The 16,491-nt window shown below is 38.3% G+C and overlaps 1 protein-coding gene across 4 annotated transcripts in view; it reads right to left on the bottom strand.

Annotated features, from left to right (window-relative positions):
- GRM5 (glutamate metabotropic receptor 5) overlaps positions 1–16,491 on the bottom strand; it is a 536,965-nt gene that overhangs the window by 92,833 nt on the left and 427,641 nt on the right. For all 4 annotated transcript variants that reach the window (XM_060605397.3, XM_060605400.3, XM_060605396.3 and 1 more), the window contains exon 5: positions 9,052–9,298. In XM_060605397.3, coding sequence (XP_060461380.2) covers positions 9,052–9,298 — 247 coding nt within the window. The remainder of the gene's footprint in view (positions 1–9,051; positions 9,299–16,491) is intronic.

Here is a 16,491-nt window from a genome sequence, read left to right on the forward strand (position 1 = left end):
TGTGAGATTGAGCCCCATGTAGGGCTCTGCTCTAGGCATGGAGCCTGCTTGAGATTCTTTCTCTTTCCGCCCTTCCCTCACTATCATGCATGTGCACTTTCTAAATAAACAAACAAATAAATAAATATCATTTCTAAAAATATATTTATCTAAACAATCCCTACAGCCAACATAGGGCTCAAACTCATGACCCCAAAATCAAGAGCTGCATGCTCTACCAAATGAGCCAGCAAGGTGCCCCTTACCACTTTTATTCAACATAGTACTAGAAGTCCTAGCCACAGCAATTAGACAATAACAATAACAAAAATTCATCCATGTCAGTAAGGAAGAAGTAAAACTTTCACTATTTGCAGATGACATGATAGTTTATATAGAAAACCTGAAAGACGCCACCAGAAAGCTTCTAGAACTGATAAACAAATTTAGTAAAGTCTCAGGATACAAAGTTAATGTACAGAAATGTGTTGCATTTCTACACACCAATAATGAAGCAGCAGGAAGAGAAATTAAGAAAGCAAACCCATTATGATTGCACCCAAAATAATCACTTCTTTGGTTAGGCTTATTCCTAACCAAAGAAGTGAAAGACCTTTACTCTGAAAAGTGTAAATCACTGATGAAAGAAATTGAATATGACACAGAGAAATGCAAAGACATTCCATGCTCATGGGTTGGAAGAACAAATATTGTTAAAATGTCCATATTACCTAAAGCAATGTATACATTTAATGCAATCCCTGTCAAAATACCAACAGCATTTTTCACAGAACTGGAAGAAACTATTCTAAAATTTGTATGGAACCACAAAAGACTGTGAATAGCCAAAGCAATCTTGAAAAAGAAAGGCAAACTTGGAGGCATTACAATTCTGGATTTCAAGTTATATTACAAAGCTATAGTGATCAAAATGGTATGGTACTAGCACAAAGATAGACACATAGGTCAACAGAACAGAAAAGAAAACCCAGAAATAAGCCCACAACTATATGGTTAATTAATCTTTGACAAAGAAGGAAAGAATATTCAATGGGAAAAAGACAGTCTGTTCAACAAATGGTGTTGGGAAAACTGGACAGCTACATGCAAAAGAAAGAAAGATGAACCAGAACCACTTTATTATAGAAAACACAAAAATAAATTAAAAATTTATTAAAGGCCTAAATGTAAGATCTGAAACCATAAAAATCGTAGAAGAGAACATAGTCAATAACCTCTTTGACATCAACCATAGCAACTTTTTTCTAGATATGTCTCCTGAGGCAAGGGAAACAACTCTGGGATTTAATCAAAATGAAAAGCTTCTGCACAGTGAAGAAAACCATTAACAAAACTAAAAGGCAACCTTCAGAATGGGAAGATATTTGCCAATGACATATCTGACAAAGGGTTACTATCCAAAATCTATAAAGAACTTATAAAACTCAACACCCCCCAAAATAAATAATCCAATTAAAAATGGGCAGAAGACATGAACAGACATTTCTCCAAAAAAGACATGCAGATGGCCAACAGGCACATGAAAAGATGTTCATCATCACTTACTATCAAGGAAGTGTAAGTCAAAACTACAAAGACATATCACTTCATACATGTCAAAGTAGCTAAAATCAACACAAGAAACAACAGGTATTGGTGAAGATGTGGAGAAAAGGGAACCCTCTTGCACTGTTGGTGGGAATGCAAACTGGTGTAGCTGCTGTGTAAAAGAGTATGGAGGTCCCTCAAATGTTTAAAAATAGAGCTACCCTACAATCCAGTAATCACACTACTAAGTATTTGCGCAAAGAATACAAAAACACCAATTCAAAGGGATACATGCACCCCTACGTTTATAGCATTGTTACTTACAACAGCTAAGATATGGAAGCAGCCCATGTGTCAATCATGTGATGAATGGACAAATAAGATAATTTCTTATTAAATAATAAGAAGAATAATAAGAATTCCATTCATCAAATAATACTATATATAATACTAATATATTAACTATATATGTATATATAATGGAATATTACTCAGCCATCAAAAGAATGAAATCTTGCCATTTGCAATGAGCTAAAGAGTATAATGATATGCAAAATATGACAGAGAAAGACAAATACCACATGATTTCACTCATATGTGGAATTTGAGAAACAAAAAAAAAAAAAAAAAAAAAAAAAAAAACCACCAAAGAGGAAAATAAAGGGAGAGAGGGAGAGATAAATCAAGAAACAGACTCTCAGTTGTAGAGAACTGATGGTAACCAGGGGGGAAGTGGATGGGAGGATGGGTCCTTGATCCTTGTTGGGGATCAAGGAGTGCACTTGGGATGAGCACTGGGTGATGTATGAAATTGTTGAATCATTATATTGTACATCTGAAAATAATATAACACTGTATGTTAACTAACTGGAATTAAAATAAAAAACAAAATAAAATAAGTGTGAAAATAGCTTCTAAAGCACTGTAAAAATGCTAGAAGATAGGAGTACCTTGTGAGTTCTCAGCCTTTATTAGCTATTGTTCTCATTTTGAGTATGGGGATAGAGATGTAAAGAGGCAAAATTAATGTGATTATTTACAAGGTTTTTCTTGTATGTAAGAACATTTCCAGAGAAGCATTTTTGAAATAATTTTCTAGTGTCAGGACAGTGGATAAACAATACCATCACTTTATTGGCTCATGTAGATGTAAACTGTGGGTATGTCTTAGGTATACAGTGTCTTCACATAGTACCCTATGTGTTTTCCTCCTAGGACTTAAATGATTGGCAGATGGGCTCTTACACGTGATCCCTTCATCCTTTCATGCTCAGCTTATTTTAGCTATCTGCAAATTGACATGGATGGGAAACTTTCTAGCTTTTGGATTCCAGTGACAGATTGACATACTCAGACCAATGCTCAGTAAGGAAATGTTCAGAACAAATATGAAATCAGTCTGTTTGGATGTACATTGTAAAATAATACCGTTCTGTTTTTACTCCCAATCACAATTCTTTTTTACTGTAGTGTCTTTTTCAGAATTTTAATTCATTCTTAAATTTTGTTCACTGTTTAGTAGCTTAAGGATTATCCTAAAGTGTTTTATCTGAAGTAAGCAACAATTTTGAGTAACTGTCGAAAGTCCACTTCTAAACCCAAAGTACCAATCTATAGAATACAAAACTGAGTCCTAAACCGTTCCACTCGGTCACATTTGTCCAGTGGCTACTAAGAATGCAGTGAGTTGAGATATTAGAAAATAGAGCACTAAGGTTAAAAAAGAAACTCCTGGGGCGCCTGGGTGGCTCAGTCGGTTTGGCGTCCGACTTCGGCTCAGGTCATGATCTCACCGTTCGTGAGTTCGAGCCCCGCGTCGGGCTCTGTGCTGACAGCTCAGAGCCTGGAGCCTGCTTCAGATCTGTGTCTCCCTCTCTCTCTGCTCCTACCCTGTTCATGCTCTGTCTCTTTCTGTCTCAAAAATAAATAAAAACATTAAAAATTAAAAAAAAAAGAAACTCCTATATTATGTCACTGACTACTTCAAATATGTGGGCTTCTGAGACTTCAAAAGGTACTCCGTGTGAGCAAATACTCTGTGAGCCTTTGGACATTCTAGGCTTGGAAAAATAAAGAATTATTGGTGTCAGGAAGCTTCTTTCTTTGCTGCTACTGATTTGAAGAGATATGAGGGTTTCATTGCTCACCCCATTTGAGGCATCAACCCATTCCTACCAATTCTTAGCTCTGATAAGGTCTAGTACACACTTTTCATTTTACAGATAATGGAACCAAAGCTTGGTGAGGTTGTTGAGTGGTACCAGACTGCAGAGTATACAAGTGGCAGAGCAAACCTAAACAGCCTTTAGACTTCCAGTCTGCTGTTCTTCTCCATTAGAATGTGCCATAATTATTTGATAGAGCAAAGAATCAACCCTCGTTGCTTCCCTTTCACAAAAATCTGTTTTATGCAGGAGAATGGTAAACCATGAAGAGATCCAGTTTTTGAAAAATAAATATGAAAACTGCATAGAATGGAAAATGTTATATTTGACAGGGAAGTGACTTCAAGAAAAGTTAAACCTTAAATTTGGTTCAAACCTGTCAACCTGTTTTAACTATGTTAGAGAGAATGAATCCTCCCCATGCAATTATTAGCCTCCAGATTTCTGGTAATTATTTCTTATCTGTAAGACAAACACAGATATATTATCATTAGTAGTTGTAGTGATGAAAATATAACATTACTGTAAAAATCTTTGCTAGCAGTATATTAGAAAAAAATTAGGTAAAAATAATTCTCCATGAAAAAAATTGTTTTTGCCTTCACTTATCAATTGATATGAATTCTTTCAATTTTCAGAGATAGGATATAGATTTTATTCTCCATCAAAGTGAGAGAAGAATTAATTAGCTAAGAATTGAAACACATAATAGCTTTCTGCAATTGTTTCCCATTATTTCATTCCCTCTCTTTCTCCCTGTCTTGCTCTCTTGCTGTCTTTCACTGAGCCTCTTGGTTTCTACATCTCTGTGCTCCTGAAACCTCTTTCTCATCACTGTGTGTGATGGGTGTGATCTGTCTTCTGCAATATCTCTCTTCTTTCTCCTTTCTCTCTGCCTTCCCTCATCTCTCTTCCTTAACTGACCACAATTTACAGTTGAAATATACTGACATTTTATTTTTATTTTTGAATATTTTTTGAGAGAGAGAGAGAGAGAGAGAGAGAGAACACATGTACACAAGCAGGCAAGCAGGTAAGGGGCAGAGAGAGGGAGACACAGAATCCAAAGCAGACTCCAGGCTCCAAACTATCAGCACAGAGCCCGATATCATGACCTGAGCTGAAGTCAGATGCTTAACCGACTGAGCCACCAGGCGCCCCACTAACATTTTAAAAAATGAATTTTATATAGCATTCAAAAACAAAATAAAACATGAAATGTGTTCTAACCAAAAAGAAAAAAAAAAGTCCTATCAAAGCCCTAAGTAGAAACTAGAGGCAGGCAGGGTTCAGTTTAACAGAAATAAAGAACTTTCTAAGCAGTTATAAGTCCCTGAAAATTGGAGCAGTCTTCCTTCCTCAGAAGATAGTGAGGTATTGTTTACCCAAGAGGCTGAAGCAAGGTTGTCAGGGGAACTGCAACATTGTAAGGGGAACTGACTGTACAGAATATTAGATGTCTGTAGCTCCTCAGATCAGCTCAGTATATAATTCTAAGGTGTGTGTTTTTTAAAAGTTTAATTCTTAGAAATGTGATAAATTGTCTGTTGGTTAACAAAATGGACACTCCACACACAAGTCCATGCAACAAAGTGATTATAATGATCTGTGAATTTGGGGTTGGATTGTCAGAGATTAAACAGAGACCACAGGGTTGCTTTGACCAAATCCTTTAATAAATAATAATGAGATCTTTTTTCAGGATATACATAAAACCATTTCACATGTAACATAAAGAAAATGGAGGGGGTGTAAATTAAGTTACATTCTTCTCATTTGAATTTAATGATTGTGCCTGGCAATTGTATATTGTCCTTGCTCTGTTACTAACTGACTGCATGGGAATGGGCATGCCTCTTCCTTTCTCTGAGACTGTTTTTTCACCCCAGAGAGAGTTAGGAAGTTGAAACAAATCATCTCTATGGACCCTCCGTGGACAGAGCCACATATTAAGAACCATTGTGCAAACCAGCTCAGTATCTTCAAATTTCTAGTGTTCTAGTCTTTTTTTTTCTTTGTCACATCTGTCCATGTGTTATTCTTTTCTTACCTTTTGGATTAATCAAAAATTTTAAAGTAGTCTTCTGTTGGTTTTTTAGCTATTCCTCTTGCTAAGGGATTAAATATGCACTCTATTTATCTTATTCTACTTAAAGTTAATGTTGTGTCACTTAATGTAGATAAGAAACTTGCCATTGTATAATTCTATACCCCCTTTCTTTATGCCATGTTGCCAAATACTTTACACAGCCATGCTTATAAATATCACAATATATTGTTAAAATTTTTGCTTTAAATAGTCAGTTGTACTTAGTCTGATGTTGACTCCATGTTTCCTCTGCCCATTTATGTTCAGTCCCAGGCAGTGGCAAGTCCTCATAAACCTTAGTTCTCAATGGTCTCCATATAAGGGTCAGAAGACTTTGGCTGTAAAGGTACAGTTAATATTTCAGGCTTTGTGAGATGGTCTCTGTTGAAACTACTCAACGCTTCCAGTGTAGTGTGAAAGCAGCCATAGACATTATCTAAGTAAGTGAGGCTGACTGTATTCCAATAAAACCTGATTTACAAAAATAGACAGCAGACTCAATTTGGCCTGAAGACCACAGTTTGCTGACCTGTGATCTATACCATTGGTGGTAAGTAGTCCAGGTCTGTATTTCTTATCTATAATTCTGAAAACCTTAGAGCTCTGAAAATTATGTTATTTTATAACTCACTTGGCAACAAAACATTACCCAATCTGAACTCATCTGGTGATAGAACTTGACCTGCACTGTAATGGGGCTATTTATAGCCTATGTATCATACTTTGTGTGAATATTTGTATGTTTTGCTACATATAGCCTATGTATCACACTTTGTGTGAATATTTGTGTGTTTTGCTACAGAAATATTAATATGTTAATTAAAGCCTGCTCCACAGCATGCTGGTGGTACTACATGATTAAGTTACCTTTTATAAATCTAAAAATCCTGAATTCTGTAACATACCTGGTCCCAAAGGTTTCATTAAAGAATTGTGGACTAATAGTAGTCTGATTAGCTGTGAGGTTTAGAAGCAGTGGTTGAAGTGAATTCTCCAGTAGTTTGCCAGAGTGAGCTACCTGTCTCTGCTTTCTTTGTTTAGGATCTTCCTCTTGTGACTCTGGCATTTTAGGGGACTGCCTAGTCACCCCCAGGGCTCCTCTGGTTCATTTCTCAGTTTGGAATGTCTTTGATCCAACAGAGCCATAACTTTTACTCCACAGAAATAACAACAGAATGTCTCCCCATACATTTCTCAAAAAACAGTGGGTTTTAAATTTTGATCCTGGTTGATTAATTGGCAGGCTACTGTGTAATGCTAGGAATGAAGTCCAGGAGACTGAATTTGAATGTTGAGCTATCATGTATTAGACTGTATCTTTGGGGAAGTAATTTAATCTTTGTAAGCTTCACTTTGTGAGCCTGGAGTGGGAAAAGAGAATGATAACATTACCTCATAGGATTAAAATGTAGAGGACTTAGCTAAGTGTTTGGCTCAGAACACATGTTCAGTTAATATTAGTTTAGTTATTTTGTAAATAGAACTGGATTAATTGGAAAAATAAAAAGTTAGAAACCATCCTCCTGAATCTGGCTCATGCCCTCAGAGTCCAATTCAGATTTATTTATTAATGGGTTACTGTAATACCAAACCTTTATAATTTTGTAACTCTGGAATCTCTAAACAATTGTGAATTCTTGGAAATTGTTTGCAAAATTTTATGTATATTGTAATTTAGAGAACATCTATAAATTTCATTTGAGTCTTAACAGAGATTCGTGTTCTAAAAAAGGATAAGAACCAATGTCATAAGTGTACCCTATTGCAGAAAATTTGGAGGATTATGAATGAGACAGTGATGTTCTGTCTGATCCATTAAGCTTTTCCATTGGAATAGAGCTGAGACATTTCTTCACTATCTGCTTTGTGGAACTGGCTTGGGTACATGCCTTGAAAACTCTGAATATTAGAGCTGTAGTCATCAAAGTTGAGGAACAAGTCCTAAGCTGATGTTGGTGCGATTGGTATGCTCATAAGAATAGTAAATACATGTGCAGATATCAGGGACTAGCCCTTGACCTGAGGCTACAGACTGAGCTCATTGGTTGACCTGCCCTATGAAGCCTTACAACAAACGTGAAGTTTTCTTTGGCCCTAATAGAATGCTTGTATTCCCTACTCCCCATGGATATACTGAATAGCCAAAAAGAAGAAAACTATATATGAAAAGTCAGCTTTTCTTGGCAAAGCGCCTGCTTGGAACAATATTCTTCAAGCCTCTAGAATGGAGAAAATATATAGCTTGGCTCTTGGCTGCATGATTTGGAACTAAGTGTCACTTCGAAGCTCAGCTTATGAGATGGTAACAGCTGCAGTCAGGGACAAGCTCCAGCTCACCTCAGTAATGTGGAAACAAGCTAGAACCAAGGTGGCTGGTACATGTGTGGGCACATGGGGTGTGAGTCATGGAGTCATGAAACCTTCTCTTGGCAGGATCAGCTGCAGAGTGTAAAGACACCATGTCAAGCATAAACTGTTGCTGGAAGAATACTTGGGATTTTACAGTGGGAGACCAGAGGACCCTGACTGTGCCAATGTAAGGCAGAGTGAAGACCTCGCCCTGCTACAACTCTGAATATCATTTTAACAACATTATCCCTCATGGATTAAAAGTCTCATGTGTACAGTCACTTAAGGATTTTGAGTCTGAGATAGATGTGAATAGTGGTAAGTTCTAGGTACCTAATGACTTCTCTGGAGGCTGACCTATAATTAACAGTAAGTTCATATTTCTCAGGCTCCTCTATAAATAATGAAAGGTAGAATTTCAGAGGAAAAGGCAATTTAGTCCTCGAGAAAGGAGAAAGTCCTCCAGCTACAGGATAATAAAATAAAATGACTTATAACTTACTATAGGTACAGCAAACAACGTAACAGCGCCTCAGCCCCATTTCTGAATTACCACAAATGGAACCATTCATGTTTCAGAAGAGTTCTATGACCCCAAAAGAGAGCAGAATACAGAGAATAACAGAAAACACGTACAGAGAAACCACAGGGCTGGCTTTTGATTTGCTACAATAACATGAGGCTCCTGTCTCTAAGTGCAGGTCTCTGAAATATGGTTCCAAGAGTCTGTTGTCAGCATCAGTAATGTACCTGGCTACAGAAAATGGGGCTTCCCCTCTCTATCTTTCATCACTTTCTGGTGTCAGAACTGGCCAAATATGACCAGTAAGCTGAGATAACTACAAAAGACAGAAACAGACACCTTAGGATCAAGAGATGATTGTTCAGGTGCTATTGTCTAGAAGAGAATCAGAACAGTACCTTCCTGGAGAGTCTCCATTCTCATCAAATAGGATCATATCTCCAGAAACCCCAGTAAAATTGGTTTTCATCAGGGAGTCCAAAAGTTTCCGTCCATCAATTGGCTTCATTGCATCACAGAGGCCTGCATAGCCTGGACAGAGGGACATCTGCATGTTGTGGAGCCCATAGGCCATGGAATAGATAGCATTGATCACAAATCCCATTTTGGAATCTTGAACGTGATGTGTTCTCAGAGTCAGAGAACCTGTTGAGAAACAAATTATGGATTAACTATGAGATTTAATTCTGCTATAGCTATATCCATGGATTCTGAATAACTTGAGCATTCACTGAGCAATTTATCAGAGTTAGAACCAGAGTAAATACAAAGACAGAGGTCCCAAATTCGTATGTCTAATAATTATCTTCTATTTCCAGTTTTTTCCCCCCAAAAAACCTTGAAGAAAGACCCAAATCCCCAACAGTACCAAGATTCACTTCCTCTATTACCAATCCTGGAGATGGATGCAGGAAAGCACTGTATTTCTGTATCATAAACTTATTTTAAGGACAGATTAATCTCCTTCATACTCAGTTATGATAATATTACTTCCTTGGTTTAGAAATCCACAACAAATCTCCAGCTTCCAAACCAGTAAGTCATAGCTAAACAAACTATATTTTCTACCATCTTGTCTCAACTTACCTGCTTGGATTTATCATGCACCCCTTGCAACCTCAAAGCATATGCTCTCCATAAACTGGCCTATTTGGAAATTCTAAAATATAACATTTATACTCCATTAATCAATTAATTGTTAGAGTCTGAAAATAAAAAAATGGTAGACGATCTAGGGACAAAACAATGATAAATTGGGCATGGATTTGGCACTTAAGAAGAACTTGTTCAATAATAGAGATAAATTATGTAACCACAGCAAAAGGTGGAAGGTGATAAATTTGTAACACATGTCGAGTTACCCTTCCAATGGACAGCTCTTGGAAAAGTTTCATTAAAGAACTAACATTTGTTATAGGTTATTGATGCAGTATGGAATGAGTGTCTGTTACTTATGACTGCTCAGAACTTGCTGGGAGCGAGGGACATACGTGGCACAAGATAAACCTGATGCTTGCCCTAGAGTCAAGAAGGCACGTGAGCATCTCAGCAAGCCACTGCAGTGTGGTTTGGTAAGTCCTGAGGCAGGACTGAGTCAGGAGGGGCATCAGACCCAGAGACTCACTGAGGCTGAGCATTATGGCTGAGTATCAGCTGGATGAAGAGTGGAGGGAAGTGTGTTTGAAGCTTCATAGATGAGATAGAGTGTGCTGTGTTTGGGAAACTTTAAGAAGGTTGGAATGTTCAGAACATGATATGGGAGATGAGAGAATGGGGAGAGGTAGAGAAGTAGAGGAGGGAAGGGCTGCTTAAACCACATTGAGATTGGTGTACTTTATGAGGTACATTATCTTAAGATCACTGGGATCCCTTGCAGTGTTTAGGTAGGGGCATGATCAGATTTCTATTTTAGGAAGACTGATCTGGCTACAGCATGGAGAAAGATTAAAAGGGCTACAGGAGTGGAGCCAGAAAGACCTATGAAGAAGTGATGCAATGATCCCCATGATAGCTGAAGGTGGCCTTGCCTAGGTAGAGGCCATGGTTATGGGCAGAAGTGTTCAGGAGGCAGAATCTACTACCAGGGCTGGTAACTGAAGAATGGGGAAGATTGAGGCACATAGGGAGAACATGGAAAGAAGGCAAAAGTGACAGCTGAAATAAAGACAGAGCTTGTCATTTGGGAAAAAAGTTTTCTGTAAGAGAGATAGAAAGGAATTTTCTAAAGGTAGCATGATTTTTCATGACTTTTTAAACTGTAGAGGCATATTACCCCCTTCTTGATTGCTGGCCCAAATGCTGATATTTTCCCTGAGCAGAGAAACCAAGAAAACAGCACAACTCATCCTGACATAAGTTTAAGATGAGGAATCCCGTTTCCATTTAAGGACTAAGCACTGGACCCAGGCTTAGTAATCAATTCTCATAATTTTCTTCTCTACATAGGCTCGCTTCATACTTCCCCACCCCTGCCGACCCCCCTCAACTCTAAACTCCATGCTACTAGGTATTAAGTCAAATATTTCTGGGTCGCTTTTCCCTCCTCTTTCCTTCATACCTTCTCAACTCTTATTTTTTCTACCGTTAATAATTAAACTACTTCATACCAATCTACTTCTACCGGGTTTTTTTTTTTTGTTTTGTTTTGTTTTTGTTTTTTTTTTTACTTAAAAAAGATTTTATTTTATTTTTTTAATTTTTTCAATATATGAAGTTTATTGTCAAATTGGTTTCCATACAACACCCAGTGCTCATCCCAAAAGGTGCCCTCCTCAATACCCATCACCCACTCTCCCCTCCCTCCCACCCCCCATCAACCCTCAGTTTGTTCTCAGTTTTTAAGAGTCTCTTATGCTTTGGCTCTCTCCCACTCTAACCTCCTTTTTTTTTCCTTCCCCTCCCCCATGGGTTTCTGTTAAGTTTCTCAAGATCCACATAAGAGTGAAAACATATGGTATCTGTCTTTTTCTGTATGGCTTATTTCACTTAGCATCACACTCTCCAGTTCCATCCACGTTGCTACAAAGGGCCATATTTCATTCTTTCTCATTGCCACGTAGTACTCCATTGTGTATATAAACCACAATTTATTTATCCATTCATCAGTTGATGGACATTTAGGTTCTTTCCATAATTTGGCTATTGTTGAACATGCTGCTATAAACATTGGGGTACAAGTGCCCCTATGCATCAGTACTCCTGTATCCCTTGGGTAAATTCCTAGCAGTGCTATTGCTGGGTCATAGGGTAGGTCTATTTTTAATTTTCTGAGGAACCTCCACACTGCTTTCCAGAGTGGCTGCACCAATTTGCATTCACAACAACAGTGCAAGAGGGTTCCCGTTTCTCCACATCCTCTCCAGCATCTATAGTCTCCTGATTTGTTCATTTTGGCCACTCTGACTGGCGTGAGGTGATATCTGAGTGTGGTTTTGATTTGTATTTCCCTGATGAGGAGCGATGTTGAGCACCTTTTCATGTGCCTGTTGGCCATCCGGATGTCTTCTTTAGAGAAGTGTCTATTCATGTTTTCTGCCCATTTCTTCACTGGGTTATTTGTTTTTTGGGTGTGAAGTTTGGTGAGCTCTTTATAGATTTTGGATACTAGCCCTTTGTCCGATATGTCATTTGCAAATATCTTTTCCCATTCCGTTGGTTGCCTTCTAGTTTTGTTGGTTGTTCTACTGGGTTTAATATACATCGCCTTCTTCCAGATTATAACAATAGTCTTTAAACTGTTTTTATTTTCTATCTTTGCCCTTCCTCCCCTACTCCAGCCAATTTTAAACCCAACAGCCATAGAAATTCCCTTAAAATGTAGATCAGATCACGACACTCCTCTGATCAAACTTTTCAGTGGCATTTATTACTGAAAATAAAAGCCACAGTCCTTGCAATGACTTTCAGAGACATACAAGAACTTGACTCATGGCATCCTACCCCTCATGCTTCTGACTCCATCTCCTAACACTCTTGATTTGAATTATTCCTCTCTAGCCACACTCACCTCCTTGCTGATTCTCAAATATTCAGGTGTGCCCCTGCCTCTGGGCCCTTGTATTTGCTGTTCCTTCTACCCAGAAGGCTCTGCCACAGAGGTCTTCAGAACCTGCTCCCTCCTAAGTGCAGGTCTTTGTTCAAATATCATCCTCTCTGTGAGACCTTGGGACACCCTGGCTACATCTCATCTCTGTCCCACTCTCCACACATACTCCCGGTGGGTCTCCTTTCCCAACAGTAGTTTTCTCCTTACCACTATCTAAAATATTATGTATTTGCCTTGTTTATCGCCTAAAACATCTACCCATTAAAATGTAACCTCTGTGAAGCCAGGGATTTTTTTGCCTGTTTCCTTTACTACTCAGTGCTTAGAATAGTGCCTAGCACAGAGTGGGACCTCAAAAAATATTTGTTGAGTAAATTAAAGAACTGTCCCTTCTAACTCTCCTTTCTATTTTCTTTTCCTTCCTGACCCTACCAACACTATTTCTATCCATTCTCAAAGGCTCCAAGAGGACTTCCTTCATGAAGACAGCCATGATTATAGATACTAAAATTAACCTTGCTTTTTCAAACTTCCTACCACTTTCTCTATACCTATCTCATGCACCCTGCACAACATACTATAGAAATGTGGGCATACTTAGGGGGAGGAGAATTTGGAACATCCGGTCCCCACGTCAGTCCATCTCCTACCTTCCTCCATTTAACTCCCTAAATGGATGTGTCTTACTCACACATCAGCTCAGCCTCCTAACCCTTATCGGAGGTCAGCAATAGTTGCTTTTGTGGCTACTAGATAGGTGGTGGTTTGAGTCTCATTTTGTTTTTTCCTCTTATGAGCAGGAGAGGGAGATGTAAATTCTTGCTTTATGTCTTACTAGCTCTGTGACTTGGGCAAGTTACTTAAATTCTCTAAGATTCAGTTTAATCACCTGTTAAATGGCGACAGGTCATAAATACCTTGCACAGAGGCTGGCACAAGATAGATGCTTCATAAATAGTAACTGTACCAAAATGTAAATCATAAAGCCCTTTAGCCACCATGTTTTGTGGTCATCACTTTGGAAAACAAAAGCAAGCCAAAGGTCTGGCCTAATATGATGCTCAGTAGAGCTCTCAGGCAGTCATGTTTCAGGTTTCCTTCCTGATTTTTCTTTCTGCCTTGTCTACAATAGACAGCAACTGGCACAAAGGCAACATTTGAGGCTTATTCATTTGTAAATCAAATGACAGTGCTTAGGGCATGGTTACTGAACTGTTTGTTGAACTGAATGGGGGCAAGAATGAAAATTTGCATTTGTTTGGCACTTTTCAAAATAATTTTTGCGTGTATCAGTGATGTGCATCAATACCTGTATTCACACTGCAGAGATAAAGAAACTGAGGTGTAGACAATTTAAGTAGATTTTCCAAGGCTTACGTGGATATAAAAATCAAAAATAGACAAGAATTTCTAACACTAAGATCGGTGCCCTTTTTGCTATACTGTATTGCTTTCTCTAGAAATACTCCCTGCACGATATTACTGTATCACCTCTAAAAAGTATTCTACTTAAGAGATAAAGTGAGGGAAAACAAACTGGTAACAAGATTGAATCCTTCCTGGAAAGTGCTATGTTTCTGTTCCTTCCAATAATGTCCGCTAACGCTGCCCAAAATCTGGGCCCAGCAGTGCACAAAAGGAGCTGACCAAAAAAAAGCAGGAGCTCAGAAACCAAAGGACTCATGTGTCTGTGCACAGTCTGTTGTATCATTTGTTGTTACTGAGCATCTTCAAACACCTGACCTACGTGGGCAGCATTAGGCTCTTACAGAAGTTCCTGGTAACTATTTTCCCTTGTCACCCAAACTACCAGAAACTGCAAATTCAAAAAACAAACAAAACCTGCAGAAGAAAACCAATGTAAATTTAACCTTTGTAATATCTCCTTAAGTCCGTTTGATGAGGAATTTTTAAAGAAGGATATCTTAATCTGTTTTAGCATTCAGGATGCAACAAGGGGGCAATTAAGAGAAATTCACATTTAAATTCTGCCTACACCACCTCACCTACATACCAGCCTTTCCCTCCATCAGAAGCAGCAGCTCCAGGCTAAGTTATCACCTTTAGGTAACTGAGAGAGCTCTTTTGAAATGTGTGACAACAAAATAAATACTTTAAAAATGCTTCAATTTCATAAAACTCAAGGAGGTTTAGGAGCTGTTTCCTTCCACTGTAGAGGAAGAAACTAAGGAAATCAAGATGACCCATCAGTAGCTGGCAAGCCTAGCTTTTTGCGCACAGGGTAGTGGTAGCTGTATTTAAAAGCAATTAACACAATAGCTTTAGTATTTGTATATGGGGGTGCGAATTTGGTTAATTAGGTAATTCTCCTGCCTCTTACCTCCTCAGGCTTAGATCTCTGTCTATCTCTACCTGTTCCCTAACTCTACACACATCAGAAGGGGGTGAAATCCGCAAAATACCTTACTTTGTGTTAGAGAGTATACGTCAACTACTAACAATAGCAGAGCATAAAGAATGGGAGTACAGATTCTGGAACCAGGCAGCAGGTTAGGATCACAGCGGTGCCATGTACTAGCTGTGTGACTTTGGCCTAGGTCATTAACCTCTCTGTGCCTGAAAAAAAATGGGTTTAATAATAATATCTAAGCAAGATTTATACAGGGATTAGCTGAGTTTATATTTATAAAGCACTTGATAAAGTAAAATGGTTTATGTTACTTGGCCCCTGATCCAAGTTCTGTTACAAATGATCTGGCTTGTTTCTTCATATGCAGAATATAAAGATCTGGAAGATGTATGTTCACAAGTAGAGGCATTTGCCAGAGCAAATGTGCCTAGTGTGTTTTTGAGGAATAACAAGAAAGGCCAGAATTGTGAGTAAGGTTAAGACAAGGAGGGTAATGAGATAAGGGATGCCTAGTATAGGACTTTGGAGTGCTTTTATCAGAGATGTCACGATATCCTTTTCATTTTAAAAAATTTATTTTGAGGATGAAGATTGAATGAGGGTGGGAAAACCGAGGGAGTGTGGAAATAGGAAGCTAACAGAAGATGGTGCCTTAGTTTAGGATAGGATTCTAAGTATATTTTGGAAGCAGGGAGAATAGGATGTGTTAATGGGTTGGATGTGAGGTATTAAGAAAAAAGAAGAATCACGGATTAGTCCAGGTTTTCATTTTAAGCAACTTGATGGTTTAGTGTACATTTGAGGTGTGAGAAATAGGTTGGTGGGGATGGGGAATCAAAAGTGCTGTGCCACGCATTGAACGGGGAGATCAGTCAGTGGCCGATGTGACCGACCAGGCAACAGACACTGGTGGCTTAGATGAGGGTGAGAAGCATTCAGATTCAGGACACATGTTGAAAACAGAACTGACATGACCAGATGACAGACTGGATCTATCTCAGGTATCAGACTCCTTTTTGAGTTCCTGGTGCTGCACTATTTTATCAGCTGTACAGTGTTTCCTTGTGTGGATATGGCATGATTTATTTTTTATTAGTTCCAGAATGTCTTATAATTTCTTGCTTGGGTTACTGCAATAGCCTCCTAACAGATCTTACTGCCTCTAATCTTGTTCTGCTGGAATCTATATATTCCCAGTGTAGATATATAGAGTGGTCTTTCTAAAGCACAAAACTGATTTTATTAGTCTCCTTTTAAAACCATTCAGTTGATAACCAAATTATACTCCAAATACCTTGTCCCAACTTTCCAGACCTTTCTTTTCTGCCCTTGATTTACCCCTCAATTCTGATCCATGATACTGTATAATACCACATATTCGAAACTTCTTGTAGTCACATTGTAAACTCTTCTCCCTTGTAT

Source organism: Panthera onca, chromosome D1 (assembly GCF_046562875.1).
Source record: "Panthera onca isolate mPanOnc1 chromosome D1, mPanOnc1 haplotype 2, whole genome shotgun sequence".
NCBI classification, from domain to species: Eukaryota; Metazoa; Chordata; class Mammalia; order Carnivora; family Felidae; genus Panthera; species Panthera onca.